General features: G+C 40.1%; 1 protein-coding gene across 1 annotated transcript; it reads right to left on the reverse strand.

Moving 5' to 3' along the window:
* Positions 1-8,205: 8,205 nt before the first annotated feature.
* LOC121324482 (transmembrane and ubiquitin-like domain-containing protein 2) lies at positions 8,206-18,429 on the reverse strand. Its single transcript, XM_041266421.1, has 3 exons — positions 18,324-18,429; positions 13,339-13,917; positions 8,206-9,337 (listed from the first exon to the last, which is right to left on the reverse strand). The coding sequence occupies exons 2-3, from the start codon at positions 13,899-13,901 to the stop codon at positions 8,986-8,988; spliced, it is 915 nt and encodes a 304-aa protein (XP_041122355.1). The 5' UTR covers positions 13,902-13,917; positions 18,324-18,429; the 3' UTR covers positions 8,206-8,985.
* Between the last annotated feature and the right edge of the window lie 693 nt (positions 18,430-19,122).

Raw genomic sequence — 19,122 nt, forward strand, 5'->3', positions numbered from 1 at the left:
TAACAGGCTGTTTTCATCAGTGAAAGGTACTGCAAGAACAAAGGCGGTGTGGTAGATGAGGAAACTCGCTCACTGCAGGCGTGAATCCTTGACAGAAATAGTATATTGGGTTATGGTTGTGTCGGCTTGCTACTTTGCAGTGCAGCTAACGCATATCCATCTTTACTGAAAGCTTCGATCGATCTGAATGGTGGTGTATCCCTGTGAAACTGCTACATTATTTCTAATGGGAGCCCCTTATCTAGATGGCAGTGGATGACAAATGTAGCCTTTATAATGATTTTTATAATCAATAACCAGGCAAGTTTTGCACTGCCTTGACAATGAGAGATTGAGTGTATGCTATCTACAGTACACTGCCTAAACACCCCTGTATGTTTACTGGGATAATTTGATGTCCACTAATGGAATTGCATTACAGTAGTAATGTGTCTCAGAAATGACAGTGCCACTTCGGGGAAGGTATTCACTGCTCAGAAGTAGCTTGTGAAAGGTTACAGTACGTGAAATGGTGTCTCAGTAGTTGGGTGCTTGCTTGGTTTATGGAGTGTGGTTGGGATCACTGAATGAGCAGCTGTACCCAAGAACCTTGTGCATTCCTAACATATTGAGTCGTGTTAATGACTGAAGTTGAGATTCCATTATTTATGTATTTATTTATTTGTATTTATTTATTTTTTTTTTGCATTAGGACTATATGGGCTTCAACCTGCTGTAGTTAAAAGCCTGTTAATGAACAGTCTCTCCCTCTCCTGTGAAGATATTGCCGGTACCGATTTCTTTTCCTGTTGCATTTCATCAGCAGATGTGGCTTCGTGAGGTTGTTTTTTGTTTCCTGTTTCCGCTGTGGCAGGGCCAGGTTGCTCCGCATTCTCAGGATCGTGAATAGTTCAGTAGTAAGACTGGTGAGGATGATTGTAGGAGAGCTGTGTGGAAGGCAGGAAGGATTCAGTTGAGGTAAACTACCTGCTATAGTACACTGCAGTGTGGATGTGACTGACTGGTCGGCATGAAGCAAATATAAAATTGATTGCATATAGTCTTCCGTCTAAGGTGGTGATTGGGTTTGTGTAGGTCATCCTACGTGGAGGGGAACTTAACAGAAGACTTGAGATTTAATGAGCCAGTACGAAATTCATGGTTAATCAATGGGTCATTCTACGTTTTTTTTCACATGCCCCATATCTGTCTGCAACGAGATGAGAATCATGGAAGGGTCTAAAGTTCCTGACATCTTGAGCATGCTATTCATGGTGAGCACCATTCGCTGTGACTGACGGCTATTGCTTGAATTTTCACCCTCTTAATGATACACTGTATACATCATTATTCCAATGTTGTGCAAAGCACCCCTTGCAACATGTCCACGACAGCTTCTCGCTGCTGGCAGAATGATGCAGAACCCCAAGCAGTGCGACTACAATTAATCAAGTGACAATTAATATGTAAAGGGAATTTCAATAATGTAATACAAACTTGAAAATAACTTCAGCAGGTCTTCTGAGCAGCCTTGAGATAATATGTCTACAACTTGTGTGAGTAAAGGGTTTGTGATGGTTGAGAAAGATTCCTCCAAACCATTTCTTTGCAGCTCACAAATCTGGGTGTCAAAGCAGCAGCAAGATGCTAGGTTTACCCAGGTGACAAGGTGAAGTACCAGTAATAATACATTTTAAAAAAAGATTCACCATATAAAGTGTCCCCTAAGAAATACAGCTGTTTTTTATTTTTATTTTTTTGGGACCAATCTATAAATAAGTGATGTTTGTTATTTTCTTTGTATGAAACGTGTGAAGCTTAAATTATGGTTACCTATTTTTTAGTATGTGTTTAGAAAGAGAGAAAAAAGAAAATAACTGATACTGTCGCCTCCTTTTGATGATTTGAATTACTGGGAGAAAATTGGTGTGTGTGTATATAGAAGCATGGTGTTCTTCGACACTAGAACCATTGCACTTTGTGTGTGTGTGTGTGTGTGTGTGTGTGCGCGCACTGGATCATGGAAATAAAAATCAAGAAATACAAATAATTACAAAGTGGTGTGGACATGCTCAGCCCTGTATGAAGGTGTACGGGGCTGATTTATCAGGCACCTCAAACGGTGCAACAGAAGCTTCTACATCTGGATGTTATCAACAAAGGACTTGAATTTAGGAATTTCTGCAGCCGAAGCCTTACCATTCAACTTTTTTCATTGTGTGTATTTTGGATTTGTCAAGCTGTAACTTTTACCTCCAAGGACTCCAGAATCTGCAACGAACTGCCGTGTAGCAGAAAAGCTGTGTTTCCAGCTTCTGTAGGGTTAATCGTCAAAAAAGAATAGTCAAAGTCTGTTTGATCGTTCTGTCCTGGAACTTTACTAAACTCCTTTCCATTGATCTTTCCAGATGTTTTTCAGGAATTCTGTGTTGTAGGAGTTCCACCTAAAGGATATTCACAGCCTCTGCCCTACTTCCACACTTTTCAGTATCGTTTGCCAACCATTACGTTTAGATGCACAGAGAATTGATCCTTTCATAATTGCTTGTTCTCAACCTGAAAATGAATTTGCAGTTTTTACATGGCAAACTGAATTGGAGGAATCAGACCTGAGCCTATGCACTTGAATGCCATTAAACCCCCCACGCGATTCCAGATCGATACTGGTGTAATGTTGAATATTTATAGATTGTAAATATAAAGGAGGTACGTGTGTAGCAGAATGCTGGTTCGAATAACCTGGACACTGGTTCAATACCTGTAGAGATTGTAAGCTGTTGCTCACCGCTTTGATTGTTTGAGTTTTCATCATCAGACTAATCAGACAGTGTCTTTGTTTCCTGGACCTGTTTGGTATTTGAGGTGAACCTGCACTGCACATGCTTCCTCGTCCCTGCACAGTGGCGACAGATTAAACAAGAGAAGCAATTGCTTTAGGCAGAATTTATAGAAAAGTAGCTGCAAAATTCCAAAACAAACTATGTACCTCTTGGTTCAGTTGGTGGAGTTAAGGTGCTGTTACTGCAGGTCTGCATTGCAAAAGCTAACACCACACAGTATATGCAGGGTTTTCACAGAATTCTGTGCGGTTTACCTGGAATGCAAGTTTGAGCAAATGGCTCTTTATTTAGTTTAGTCAAAATTATTAGAAACCAGGATGATTTTAATGTGGTACCGTGCTTGCTCGCCTTATTTAGTAGCAGGATTAAATGCTATCAAATCATTTTCACAAAGCATTACAGAATATTTTCTGATGTGAACTATTTTTTTTTAACCATTAACAGAAGTTGAGTGCACAACTTCAACAATTATTGTTTGGTATTAAGTTATATTTGTTTGCACAGGTCTTCAGTGTGTTTTGTTTAATTTATTTTTACTGCAATGTAGTTCTGTACAGGCTCTCCCAAATGCTTACAGATGATTTTTTCCTTGAGTGTAGCACTCCTTTTCATTTCTTATTCACCATGAGGCTGGAAACATGGGTTTGGTTTGCAGGACAAACAGAATTTAATGTGTCTCTTTTGAGGGTTTCTGTCATATGTCACTGTAGTGGAAGCATGCAGTTGTCATGTCCAGTTTTTTTTTTTTTTAATACTGTGGTCTTTAAAACAGAGCAAAACCTAGTGTTTATTTTTCATATTTCATAATTTACGGCTAGCTAACTACATTTCTGTATGCCCATCGTGAGCTGCAGCTGCCTTTTTGGTGTAAATAAAATATATCTTTGAACTCAATATTAGTACTGTATTGGTAATTTATTTTTGTATTAATGCTGAGCAAACCAGGTTTCCTGGCTGGAAGCACGTAAGTCAGTAGGGAACAACTGGTTGGTAAATGAAAGAGGATGTGCAACACAATCTGAAAACATGGTTTGCAAAGATTTATTTAACCTAGAGCAAGGACACGCAACCCGCGGCCTGTTTATCCTCTTACTGCGGCCCAGTGTATTAATTCCATTTCACTTATGAATATATTGTAAATATATTTTTTAACTTTGTTGACTTGCTTTTTCTAAAGAGGCAACACTCCATTTTAATTTGTACTGCAGAGGGTAGCTTGTCTCCAACTTCTTTCATGAGTCTTCCTCTCCTTTCAGTACACAACCATGCAGAATGAAATAACATTTACAGTAATCCTAAGGGAAATTATATAATCTCTCAAACAAATGGAAGTGTACTCTCATTTTAAAGCAGGGTTGTCTAGCCAGTGTCAAATACAGTTTTACAGAACACTGCAGACAAGCATTAATGATTACATTCTGTAAAGGGCACATTGTCCACTGGACAGAATTACACTAACAAAACTGAAAATCAAATACTCTTTCACATAGTGAGGTTAGTTCTATACAAATTCCAATGTAAAACTAATTGCATAATGTGTGGGTATTTTAGCATGTTATTTAAACAATGACTAGAAGGTGTGTACAGAATGCAGAGTCCTGTATTGTCAATGGGGTTGAGTTTTGGATTTAAATGCATCAACTCGGAAGGGGAATTGATTTTCAGTGCACGTAAACATAGAAAATGATGGTAAGTGTCATTTCAGAGCTACTTTGAATCCACCAGCTGTATCACAGCACTACTAAGAATTGGTGTGCTAAACATTCAATGCAAGGATAAGATAATCCAAGATCAAACAGTACATTATTCTGTTAGAGAAATTTAAAAAATTGAATGCCTGTTACAAAATAGAAAATCAGGCATCTTCTTTTTTTATTATTATTATTACTCCTCACACTGTTTTTGAATATAATAATAAACACCCAATGTCAGAATGTTTTTTATCTGTGAAAATAATAATAGATACATTTATACGGTCACTGTTTTGTACATTTACATAAGCTTGACCCGTCTTGGACAAAGTACTATGACTGACACAAGTGAAAGAGTTTTCTTTGTCTTGGACCTATTGGTCACTGTGTTGCTCCTAGACCTGTAAACATAACCCAACAAAACACAGAAACCCAGGTAAGCAATCGCCTTGTGCGACAAATGCAACTGAATAACTAAGTCTCAAAAAAGTTACAATATTTATTTTTGGACAGGGCAAGCAGTATCCAGTATTTCTGTACAAAATATGACATTTCCTTCCATTGTGGAATGATTGTTTATGCTAAGATTTCCACTGTTGTCTTCCTTCTTGCCATGTGCAGGCTTGTGTTTGACATTTCAGCAGCCAGCCTGACTCGGTTACAACAGAGAACAATCTGTCAAGTTTAGAAAAACCAAGAGTGCAAAGAAATGAACAAGGAGCAAGGTGGCAAGATCCCTTTATAATGAGCTGTTGAAGGCTTTTCTACTGAATATTACTATTATTAGGATCAATAACTTTTGCACTGGTGTTTGTAAGAAGGTGCATCGTGAACTGAATTTCATAACTTAAAATTCTATTTTCCCCTTAGCTAAAGCAGGTAGCATCCAATGTCCTTTTATTTATTTGGTCCACCTTTCCCTTGTCTTTTTATGTTTGCAATTATATGGAGTGGTTCTGGGTTTAGATGCTCCAGTATTTAGTTTTCACCAGGCTTTGAACTTTGCTGGAGACTCCTAACTGGCTAGCATGGAAAAGCCTTTTTTATTCATTCAAGTGACAATGTGACTGTTGAACCCTGCCAACCCCACCTAATCTACATATACAGAGGTGCTGAGTTGGTATGTGGTATGATATGAATGAAATGAAGAAGTCCGTTCAGTCTCAGGCAGTTAGAATTTTACAGACAAGTTCACAGATACAATGAAAATGAGAACTCGGTATTAGATCAACACAACCATCCACCATATTTGCCATAAAAAAAAAAAAAACAAAGGGGTAAGTGAAAAAATAAATTAAAGTCCTTCTGGTTCCTCTGTGGTTTGGTGCTCCAGCCAGAGGAGGGGTTGGCTGCAGGCAGGCAGTGTGAAGGGCCTGCTTCCCAACAGTTGACCAAATCAGGATTGGAACCCAGTTCAGAGCTGAAAGCCCTGGTATGTATCACCTGCCCTGATTTTGATTATTTTCTACTGGGTACTAAATAATAATTGTATTTGTATATAGCGCCTTTCATAGTGGATTACAAAGCGCTTTACAGAGGTTGGCTGTGAACTGTGCATTATACAGTCACTTACAATTGGACATTGAGTTAACATCTCATCCGCAGGATGGAGTACAAGGTTAAGTGACTGGCTCAAGGTCACATAGTGAGTCAGTCAGTGGCAGCGGTGGTATCTGAACCGGTGACTTTCTGGTTACAAGCCCTGGACTTTAACCACCAGCCCACACTGCCTCCTACAAAAGACCAGTGTTGCTGCATGCTTGTTGAGCCTGCCAGTTGATCATTTCCATTGACAGCAAGGCCTGTATTAAATTAAAAAACTGTTCTCAAAATGTAGGAAAATAGTTACAACAACAGGACAGCTGGCAAGATCTGTCCCTAAACCCTGCTCTGATCTTGTCATGGGATGAAGCTGGGGATGCAGGGAGAGCAGGTGCTGGGTGAGCAGTCCTCATTGAAGAGGGCTTTTTTAAAGTGGTTCTCCAAGGTTTTATGCAGCCAGATAGGTGGAGTTGCTGAATTCCAGCTGACTTTCACTTTTACCAGGTTTAATCACAATTGGATAAGCAGCTCCCAAGCAACAGGTAACCCTTTGTTCATCTATGGTGAGCGCCACAGAAAATATATGCTGTGTTTCAAGCTCTTGTGTAAAGTATGAATAAAAACAGACAGACTATACAGTGGTCATGACTGCACTACTAATAAAATACCTCTGTAGTAGCAGTACCTCAAATAACAATAGGCTGCAGGTAATAGACATATTTAAAACTATGTATAATAGATTTGGATGCATTTAAAGCAATACATTCTATAAACACTACAAATAAACTAATTCTCTGACAAAACATCCAGCAAAGTAAGCCTGCAAACTTGCCCTAGTTTTAAACATGACATCTCTGTACGTCTCCCACTCCAGGCTGCTCACACCACCCATGTCTGGTTCCAGCTGCAGGGTTAGATGTGATCAGGTTGAGAACTAGGTTTAAAACTTTTCAACAGAAAATAAAAAATCCTAAAAGGTACTATATAGTATTAACTGAACATTTAACTAAAACTATACTATTTAATCATTTATAGTGATGCATTATGAACCACAGTACATGAATATTGGATGTGAAAATCACTGTCTAATTTAAAAGAATCAAAAGATAATTACTTCATATCAAGTCTACTTTTTCATAAAAACAGTGTAATGACAGAATAATGGCATTACAGCCATTAACACAGATGCTATAAATGTTTATCTTCAATGTAGATTTACAGCATGAATGTATGAGGTTTCTGGATATCCCTTGACCTACACATATGGTTGCACTCCACCTCCTCCCCCCAGCATATTTGAAGAAACTTTGTTTTTAAGCATTCACTCGTTAACATCCCATTGTGTGTTTAATTTGGCCCATGCATTTTCTTCTGCAAGAATAAGCTTGGGTTGTGGAAATGTTGTGGTAATCAGGGCTTTGTCATGGTCAGATAGGACAGGTTTGTGAGCTGGAGTGATCACAAGCACAGGAAGTAATTAGGTGCATGAATAAAGAAGCTTAGTCTTTTAATCTAGAGCTCTGTATCTGAAATTAGCATTCAGGAATATCTATAGCAAAGGTGAAATACTGACCACCTCTATTCCAAACACAATACCCATTAATATGGGTTCTGATTTTAGGGCTTTACTTGGTTTCACAAAAATAAGGATTGAATCAACTCCCAAAGTATGATCCAATAGAATCTGCTTTCTGGTATTTTTTATATTTGGTACAAAAAATAGTGTTATACTTCCCCACGTGTTGCGACAACTGTTTAAATAACATGCCTGCAAGTTTTCTTTTCATTGTTAACATCCTGACATTTTTTTACACTTCTAACATTAAAGTCTGCTTCAAAGCTTTTTTTTTTTAAAACTTCTGCTCTAGTGCACTGAGGTTTGAGATCTGCACTCTAAATCAGTTACGTACGTTATTGCTGTGTTACCTGTTTGGCAATGTGGGCAATAATCCTTACAATATCAGTGCACTACAGCGGCCATTTTGCAAAACAAAACAAAACTTTGAAACAGACTTTAAAGTTAAAGTTAAAGTTAACAATGAAAAGAAAAATGACAGGCATTTTGTTTAATTAGTTGTAGCAACACGTGGGACTGGGTGAAGCTATGTCTTTCCAACTTGTTTGGAGTCCAGCTTATTAATCCACACTGTTACTGGCAGAAAATACTTTTTAATGTGAACACAATGCTCATTGTTTTTTAAGGTTTTCTATTTAGGTAACTAAAACACCAATATAATTTTCAAACTACAAGAGGTGTTATCATTTTTAGCATTTAGAGTGTTTTTATATACTGTATAATGGAACTTGGTCTGATTAAGTGATTAACAGAATTTAGAACTAATAAAAAATGAATACAATAACACCTCTATAAACCTGTGTTTCCATTTTCCAATGTAACTGCTTGAGCCCACAATTAGATGCTTTCCAGCCCAACAGAAGGCACATTGCCAGTGTATTACATCTATTACGGTGCAGTTTGCGCGCTATTTGCCGATGGGGAATAGGCCATTGAAACAAACCTGCTTGAATGACCATTTCCAGGGTGGTATTTTAGACTCCCACAGCAACATTCTTAGGGCTGAGGGAGAAAAACAGTTAACCCCTGAACAGCAGTTTAAGCCATTTCATGTTATACTATAACCTCAGCTGGTATTCACATGCAACCTGGGCTCATTTTTACAAAAATGTGTGTGTTCACCATTCTTTAATCCTTATACTGAACAGCAAGTCCCTGTGTTAAACCTGTGCTCCATCGTGACGCACAAGCCTTTCATTTCAGCAACAGATAATCAATTAAACAAAGCGGTCCAGCAGTAACAGAAAGCCAGTTAACCAAAGTCATATACAGTACCGTGGGAGAGCTTTTGTAGCATTTGTAGAGCCAATGAAAAGACGTAAACCCACCAAACCAACCCACTGCTCTGTTTTTTTTTTTATTGCCCGTATATCCCAAAGACAAGAAAACTGAAGAAAACGGTGACTCCCACTAAAGAGACAGTGGCCGGTGCGGTGAAGAACTGCCGGTAGTTGATGCGGAAATACCAGACCACGGTGAGCATGACAACAAACATGGGGATCATGAGGCTGCCAACGTTGAGGGTCACGCCGCTGTGCTCCACGGCCGCACTGGGGTCAGGGGATAGCTCGCGGGGGGCCTGGGAGATGTGACAGTGAATCACAGAGTTATCGGTGATGTTGAGGGACAGCAGGGTCTGTGCTTGATCCTGCAGGATCTGCCCCTGGTAAATGAACTTGATCTGCTGCTCTTGTCCGGAGAAGTACTTGCTAAACAGAAAGAGAAAAGAAAATGCAGCTTGTTAAACTGAAAATTAATCCCCAGCCTGGGTTATTTACTGTACTGAACAGGTTTCAAACCCCGCTCACATGACTCGCCATCAGCGTTCCCTCTAAAGGCTAAAATGCGTGCATTTTTCAAAATAACTGGCAACAGCCTAGGTACCCAGTTTACTAAATTGCAAGTTATAATCACAAATATCAACCTTGATCGAGACTCCAAAATCAAGGTAAACATATCATTTTGAGAGCATTCTTGCAAAGCGTTAACATAAGCATATTTGCGTCTGTCAACCCTTGCAGCGGACTCGCTGATTTCCCCCTGTAAAAATGCACGTCACATTCATGCAGAGCTCGCTGCCTGCCTCGTAGATCAGCCTGTACGCTCAGAGTCTGCAGGGCAACAACATTGCAGGTTTCTAGTGAAAATACTAGCAGTGTTGCACCTGCTTTTGCTTGCCAAGAATGTTTTAAAAGTGTTAATAAAACATCTGACAACCCTCCTTCCACAAACATCGGTCCATCTACTGGGTTAAAATCAAGCACAAAAGATAAAGAACCTAAAGTGTGCTCTTGAACTTCGTCATAATGAATGAAACTGATATGCTGTGTCCTTCATCATTGTTATGTAACTGTGTAAAAAGCCTGAAATGCTGCTCACCATGATAAAGGCACTATAGACAATAAAAATCGACTGACTGATTTGTTTTATATTTCTTTATTAAAACCACATTTCTCAGAGACACCATCCAGATATCCAAACAGTTGAAGCAACAAATGACCAGCCAGCTGTCATTGCTCAGCATGGAAACCAACAGACCAAAGCTCTGCTGAAGTTAGCACAGCCCTCCTACACCCTCCCAACCCGCAAACACCTCAGCTATAAACTTGTTCCCAGCAGGACCGCCATCCTCTAGGCCACTATCTCTTTTGATCTAGCAAAAGTTCTGGGCCTCTGCCTGACTGGACATCTGGTCTAGTAGGGACATGCGCTCATACACTGGCATCACTGGTCACTTCATTGACAATTTTAAAATGAAGATCGTCATGCTGGCTTGTAGGAGATTCAAGGTGTCACACAATGCAGACAGCACCCTCTCAAACCACCAGCAGGTAATCTCTAGCTTTGGTCCAGAGGGCAAAGTTGTGACCATTATAACTGAGAATGCAGATAATATGCTAAAGGCCTTTTGTGACTCTTCCTGGCCTAGAGCAATATAATAGGTCGGAGAGCGACAGTGAGCACATCATTATTGTGGATACAAGCCACAATCTTGAGTACCTGCCTCATCACTTTATCTGCTTTGCTCACACTCTGCAGTTGGTTGTAAGGGATGGACTGAAGCATAAAGGACAGATGTCAACCATCATCAGCAAGGTTAGTAAACTTTTCAGTCATTTGAGTCACTCAAACTTAGCAACAGAGCTCTTTGAGGGAGAGAACAAGCTGCAGGCTGCAAATGCCACTAGGTGGAACAGCCAAGTGAAGATGCTGAAGTCCATCAGTCCAAGGTGAAATGCACAACCATGGAAAAGCTTGACTTCCCTGGTAAGCTCTCCAAATATGAAATCAACCTCAAAGAGCTTGTTGTGATCCTTAGCCCATTTGAGCTTGCCACGGATCAGATTGAAGGAGACTCTCAGGTCAGTTAGTTGCTGAATTATCAATTACATACAAATCCAGAAAGGTTTCAGCACTACAATCCTCTATCGACATCCGTATGGCAAAGTATGAGAATGAAGAAGCCTTCACTTTAGCAGCTGCTCTCGACCCATGACGGAAACTTGATTGGTGCACCACAGAAGAAACTAATGAGATCAAACAGGTGCTTACCAACAAACTTACAGCTTTGGCTCCAACAGAACAAACAACAACAGAAGAGTGTTTCTCTCTAAAAAAGTGTTCACAGTTGTTCAGATTTATGGCTTTGGTGTCCCACCGCCCTCAACTTCCCACAGCCACCGTGTCTCAAGTCGAAAGCTAATTTAGCCAGACCAGTATCCATCTAGCCACCAAATATCTTGCAACACTGGCTTCATCTGCCCCAGTTGAGTGCCTTTCTTCAGTTGCTGGGAAGGTCTTCAAGCCTGTGAGATGTTCTCTCTCAGATGCTAGATTTCAAGAGCTTATGTTCCTTGGATACAATGGATAGTTAAATTGTTAATTTTTATTTTTTAAGTTATACTTTATGTTTTTGTATTTGAATATGATATTGTTTCTTGGGTTTTGAAATAAATAAGGGTAAGCATATTAATGTGTGGTTATTTGTTACTTTTTAGTATAACTGTAATTCTAATTCACATAATGCTGCATAATTTAACAGAACACTAATAGCGCTGCTGTAATTGCAATAATCGTAAGGATAACTGACCCCAGATCTGATGCAGAACACGTAAGAAAAAATACGCTTGACAGTTTGTGGATGCGTTAAAATGAACCAGTTATATCAGAAATTGTGAATGCTTTGCGAAGGTCGAGGTTCCATACTTTGATTTTAAACGAAAGCAGACATAGCAACAGAGAAGCAGCTTCTGCTTTTCATAAAATATCTGTCACAAGTTATTTTACATTTACCTTGTACTCCTTGTCCATTATTTATTAATTTTAAAAATATATATTCCATGAAGAATAAACAAAATGGCAGCAGTAACTTGCTAGTAAAGCACAGCAGGATCGTACCGTAGCTCCTGACAAATCGGGTTTCCTTTTTTTTTTTTTTAAATTTTAAATCCAATTTTTTACCCTGGTTTTCTCCCCAATTTAGTGTGCCCAATTATTATCTGTATTCCTTGGCTCACCGCTCACAACCCCCTGCCGGGGAGCGGAGGCTGGAGCACACGCTGTCCTGCCAATCCGTGATTTTTCGCACTGGGATCCACAGCGAGGCCACCAGACCTATAGTGCTGGAGGACAACAAGGATCTGGAGGCTCCACTGCAGAATCACAGACATCATATCGGCCACGGGGGTCGCTGATGCGTGGTGATCCGTAGATTCCCCTGCCGACCTAAGCCCTCCCTACCCGGGCACCGCTCGACCAATTGTGTGCAACCCCCTAGGAACTCCCGGTGACGATCAGATATGACATAGCCTACCCTCGAATCTGCGATCCCCAGGCTATAGGGCACATCCATGTGGAGCACCTTTGCTGGATGCGCCACTCAGGAGCCACAAATCGGATTTCCTTACTGCGAGATGTAAGATTTAAATACATTCTAATATTTCAGTTAGGACATGCTTTCAATGTGGTTGTGTGAAAACTGAACAGCTAGTACACGTACTGTAATAGCTAATGAATCATAATGGTTAGCCTGTGTTGGGTTATTATGTGGTTAAGTTATCATCATAATTCTATATCGCAGCCTTTTTTCTTAAGTGTGGCATAATAATAAATCCAACTATGAATCTATTTTAGTTTGATATATTACACTTTTGAGTATAATAGTGTGTGGTTTTATTGGATTTCTATGCTTTTTACTCAGAACTTAACCTTAAGTTTCTCAGGAAGGTTAATGGCAGTGCAAATGCCAGTGTATACAACAGTATAAAGCAATGCTATACTACCACCAGTTAAGTATGCAGTCTGTATTTATGATGTACATGATAGGATCTCAGACAGGCTTCATAAAGGTAAATATATGCTTCACAAAAATGCTACATTTACATAAATAATCAGAGGATGATTGAGAATCAAAGGCAGACAAAAATAAATGCCTTGTATATGTTTAAATGTAAAGCAAATTCTAAAATTGTTCAGATACGTTTTGGAATACTGTTTCAAAATTGTATAATGCAACAAAAATAAATTAAAACAGCTGATGCGTAGCCAAAGGTTTCTCTCTGATAATGTACCCTTTCTCAGTCAAAGCAACAAGTTCCTCAATATCTAAAAAGCATAGAGGGAACACTTCTTGCCAAGCACTGTGGTTCTATTAGGCGGGCCACTGGGGACCCCCTGGCACCTCTACTTCTCCTCCCCTTCTTATTCTTACCTCTTCAGAAACCCGATGGTGTCGCCTGGCTTCACTAAGGCGAGCTCTTCGGTGTCGTTCAGGAACTTGAGCCTCAATTTGATCTGCCCGTCCCGGAAGAGGCTGCTGTCCGCGCTGCAGCTGGTGTTGGTGTTGGTCTGCTCGGGCCGCTCTCCCACCAGGCTGGCCTCGCTGGCAGAGGCGCTCCTCTTGCGCAGCCTCTGGATGTTCAGCAGCTGGTCGATGCTGGGCTCAGACGCCCCCTCGCTGGGGATCTGCTCTGACCCCGTCTCTGAATCCCATTCCTCCTCCTCCGGCTTGTCCTCTGCTCTCTGTGTGATGGGCTGGGGCTCCATGGAGTCTGAGCTGGAGGAGCTCCCCATGTACCGCTCCCTGCTCCCCAGCCCCCCCAGAGAGGAGTGGGCTCCAGCACTCATGATGGCCCACAGGATCTGGTCTCCGCGGTCAACTACGTAGGTAGAGATCCAGGCCAGTACCAGAGCCAGGCCAAGCAGTACCACTCCCCCAGCGATGATCACCTCGTCACCCAACCCCTCCATAAACGTCATCATAGACAGCTCCATCAAACTTGGATCAGCTCTGCAGGTAGGAGACAGAGGAGGCAGCAGGGGTCAGAGGATGGACTTAAACAAGAAAAACATTCTTCAAGTACAGGAAAGTAAACCCACAAACTCAGGTTTCCAATGCTTAATGCTTAAACTAAATGATTAATATCAGAAAGACGGTACCCTAGAAATAGCTTTAGTGAATCAATTTTTGGTGGTGTGAAAACAGCACCTTCTTGGATTTCTAGTTTGTGTGTCAGAGTGCAGGAGATTATACAGAGGATAAACAAAGACATGTGTTTAGAATGGTTCTGCTGTTAAAGATGTTGCAATACACAGTGTTCTGGTAAACACGTCCTGACATGAGGCCAAGTGCAATTATTCATGTGCGTGTGCAGTAGTGGGGTCGAGGTGCTTAGTTTGTGTTGTAAGAGGGTCACACAGCACAGCACCAATCACATGCATTTTGTCACAGAAACTAGGGCCAACAGCACCTTTTTATGATCTTGGCAATATTTGTGCTAGCTCCAATTGAGAATATTATTTTCCCCCTAACAACATTAAAATAATATTTCTAAGATACACAAAACAAACTGCTAGCTTTGGCTTCCCAGCTACGAGGCAAAACAAGAGAGCTCACCCATCCCTTCAAGCCCCATTAATAGAGAGCAACGTCTCATTGCACACCGCTGCTAACCACTCACTCATCGAGCGCTTACTCAAATGAACCTGAAAGGGTAAATCTCTTCAGCAAGCAAGTGTATTTTTTAAATTGTCACTTCAAAAATCTCTGCACACACAATGCAGTACTGCTGCTGAACTTCACAGTATTTCTACATTGAAACGGACTGCACTGCACCATGGCTGAATAAAACCCACTTAAACTTGCTTGAACTGCATTTTACATGGACTTCACTGACACTTCAGTTACTTGCTGTGTGACAGAAACAAAATAAAATCCAGCTCCTGTTAACAATGATTTCATCAGAACACAGCTGTGCATTTCCACTTGCCTTCCTCCCAGTCCCTCTAAATCTGCTCTGAACCGATAATGCCTCTCACTGAGTTACTGTATCCAGGCTGTACGGTTTACTAATGATCTTATTCTATTTGGACCCTGCTAATCAACAGACACCCCCTTAGCTGACAATGATGTTTGCAATAATCCTGCGTGACTTTTCCTGCAAATACTCACGTACAGTACTCTGGTTTATTTACTCCTGATAAAGTCTAAATTTAGGCACAGACAATTCAGATTCAGTTTATTACGGTATCCGAAAAATTGAAGATCTTGAAAACAGGCACTAGTCCTGACTTCTCCTTGTTTAGGTGTACTGTAAGAACCAGAACAGGCCCTGGTAAATCGGGTCTGATCACAGCATGAGCAAGTCCCACATATGTCTGTAAGTTTACAACAGGAGTTGTTCATGCAGCTCTATGAGCAAAACTATTTACTAAACATCAAACTCCTGGCTCCTGATCTAGTAAATATTATACTTAAATTAAGTTAGTTTTGAAACCCAGGATGGGGTGCAGAGTTTCAAGCCCTGAAAATGTATTGAATATTATGCAGTTAACATTTCTTATCCCTTGATATCCCATTTTGTGGATTTGTGAACAAACTCCCAGTAGAAGTGTCAGTAGCCTGACGGATTGTTTCCATATTATTCAGTGCAGATGAGCAGCATGGGAATATTAGTTTAAAAAAAAAAAAAAAAAAAAAAAAAACATTTGTCGCCCCATACATGGAAGCTGCCATTTCCGCTCTGTTCACTGCAGTTTCACTGACACTCGTCACTTCAAACATCATGTCTGCAGTTTTACAAGAGTTATCCTCAACAGCTAATTTGAAAGGTAAGAACTTGGACTAATTACCTGTCATTTATGTATTACTTAAAAGGTCCTATCCTTTTTAAAAAACAAACAAAAAAAATAAAATAAAATAACTGCCTCTTTAGTCATAGTCGTGAACCCCATTACTCTCCACACCCAGCAAGAGGGGCGCACCCCACTGCCGTAGACTAGTGTTGTGAACCCTTGACTGTACACATGAAATAAAAAAAAAAAAAAAAAAAAAACATGCTAATAATCGAAATATAAAAGGTAGCAGTACAGCGGAACATACACACAAGTGTTACAGTGGCAAACTCACAGTAGAGTCTACTCCGCCGATAAACAGTAGCAGAACCAAAGACAGACACTGCTGAAAAGTATGGAGCCAACCCAGTCAGAGAATCATGGTCACACAAACAGGTGACATTGTCCAGTCTTGTAATGATAAACAGTGGTGGTATTTAGATCCACCAGTGCTCTAAAACACAAGTAACCCCCTTCGCAACCTCCCATTAAAAGAGATAGAATGACAGGCACTGGGTCTGATCTGATCTTGTCTGGACTACGGAACAGAACCAGTGCATCGGATAAAGGTAATTGGGGCCCCATTTTCAAGAGTTGCAATGGTGCAGTGTGACGTGCACTTTTTTTTGGATGTAAGGAAAGAGTCGTAGCTGCATCGGCGTAAGGTTTTGCAGAAGCATTGTGGGTATTTCAGGGCGTTCCCTTCTTTATGTTTTTGACCCACCTCCCAGTTTACCTGCAATTTTTAATTCATAGAATGATCATATGTTGCCTCATTGCATTCTTTGACTAGGGTGTGCTTTGAGTTGTTCTAAATGAGTCACAGTTGTTGCAATGAGCCATAAAAGTTTTTTTTAATTATTATTACGAATAACCAGGTTTGTGTGATGAGGGTAACACAATTGTTATGTTTAGAATTAATGACAGCATATGTGATTTTGACACAATCTGTACACAAACTTAAGCACAGCTAGAGCTATTTGGAATTGTGTGAAAAAAAAAAAAAAAAAAAAAAAAAAAACACATGGCATTACATCTTCCACAATTTTGAATGCTTGAGGAATGAAGTAGAAGGAGGAGATTATAAAACTAGATTATATAGGGCCAGAGTGACTTTTCTTGACCAGTTAGATAAACAAGTCTTACAGAGATATCATCTTGAAATAAACAGGCTGATTTGTGTTCAGAGTTCTACTGCCAGGAGCTGTGTCTTGCCAGTGCAAGGTCTACCATTGCCTTAACCTTTTACACAACCGGCTCATTCCACATAACAGCTGGGGATGTTTTTGGTATCAGCCAGGTAAAGGCTGCTTTGGTTAAGAGGGCAAATCGATACATCGTTTTTTCCTGTGTCCCCTGTGTAGCAACAAAAAGGTTAACAGGGTTTTTATGACGTTGCATCATTCCCTAATGTACTGAACTATTGACTGTACGCGTGTTCGCACCCCTCCTGAGAATGAAGATTGTTTCGGGAACAGGGTGCGTTTCAGTCGATGAACAGGCACTACGGAATTCAGTGTCTTAATAGCTAACGTGGTTGCAAAATACCATGGCTACCGACTCCATGTGGATTAATACATCACAGACACCCGTTCTTTGTGGGAGGTCCCCCTCCAGTGCCTCCTAGTTGTGTTTTTATTTATTTATTTGCTAACGTGTCTTTAGCACGGTTCTTAACATCAGAACACCTTTTTTTGAGGTCTGCAAATATTCCTGGAAGCCTTCGACACAGCATTAACTGTATTAACTATTGTTCGCCATGCCGCTGCTGTTTGTCTTTCAAACTTTTCCTGCGCAACCCTCGGCCAGTGGGCGTGTTTGTACTTACGGAGGCTATAAACACTAGTTTAGTATGCAGTCGCTGGCTTACGACTTCACATTTTCCTTTTACTGGTTGTAAATCAGTCGCAGCGAAGACTGTGTTGAGTCTACGTTTACAATAAACTAGATCTGTACGAAAATGACCCCTCTTGGTCACTCACACCTGAGCGGGTTGCATAAACTAGGCAAAAACAAGAAAAATATAAGTTTGTACTCTTTGAGTCGCCGAACTTATCAAGACCATAGGACTCGGAGTAGTCGTAGTCGTTTTACTAGGCAGATATGGTTAAGTAGGTTTCGTGTATTAGTCGCAGACGCTTGCAATAAAAAAAAAACAAACAAAACAAACAAAAAAAAGGTTAATTGTTAATACGTAAAACAATGGCGTTTTTGTTACACATGTTAAAGTGTATGACCATTATTATTTGTTCTAGGAACTGTATGTTCTGAAGCGTAACAATTCCAAAGCAGAATTCCTGTCTTGTACACACCAATGACACGATGTACACGGCGACAGTGCTCAGGACTATAAATAAAACTTAACAGTTGTATTCGCGTGACAGTGTCTCGTTTAAATTAGCAAATTAAATGCAATTCTCTACTAGAATTCACACCATTTTGTTCCATGTAAACAACAATCTTCGACCAAGGCAGGTTTACACAGAGAAGCCAAACGTTTAAACACATTACGCACCTTATTTGTTTGTACAAATGCCTTAGGTTTTATTTAGTATATATGGGCATATATTATTTTTTGTTTACCTTAATTTTCAATCCATTTTGTTTGGCGACACGGCAGTGTTTCCTTTGCCCCACTCCCAGTTCACATATAAATACGGAAAATGTTTACGTCAGCACACAGCGCATAATGTCTACGTCATACAGACAAAACAGGGGATTGCTAGACTTCTTCGAGAACGAAAACGTATATAATTATAAGCACAAAATATAAGTACCACTTCATTATGTTAACAAATAATTATTTGTATTGTTATTATTTTTTTACGTCTTCGTCTGCCGTCGACCAGAACAAGCACTGTATCATTATTGTTTGTTGTTATTGTTTTCCGGCGCTTTGCAAAATTGTGAAAACATTACTGACTTACTCGCGCCACCTTGTGGATGTTTAAAACACTTTTAAGAACCTCGAAAATGGTGCACTATTTCATCAGCATTACAGCTTGTACAGTTGCAAGGGTCACAGTGATGTGACAGAGGGGGTAAAGATTGAAATGGACAGTGATTCGTATCTGGCATATTTATCTTAGGATAACTGCTAATTTCCCAACTATATTTGTTATCTGTTAACCTCCGACTGAGTCTCCTCCATTAAAAATGTACTGGATTTGACATGACTCGTGTTTTAAACTGCACACATTGATCAGACTGAAAAAGCTTGTCTAAAGTGTTCATAATTTATTTTGTTATTATTTTTTTGTGTGTGTGCAGAAACATTTAAATACAGGCTCATTTTCTTATGTATTGTATTAGTAACTGATGTCACAAAAACTCATCAATTTAAGGGATCTATGAGGCTTGATTGATCCTGACTGACCTTCCC

The sequence above is a fragment of the Polyodon spathula genome, chromosome 12 (genome assembly GCF_017654505.1).
Source record: "Polyodon spathula isolate WHYD16114869_AA chromosome 12, ASM1765450v1, whole genome shotgun sequence".
Taxonomy (NCBI): Eukaryota; Metazoa; Chordata; class Actinopteri; order Acipenseriformes; family Polyodontidae; genus Polyodon; species Polyodon spathula.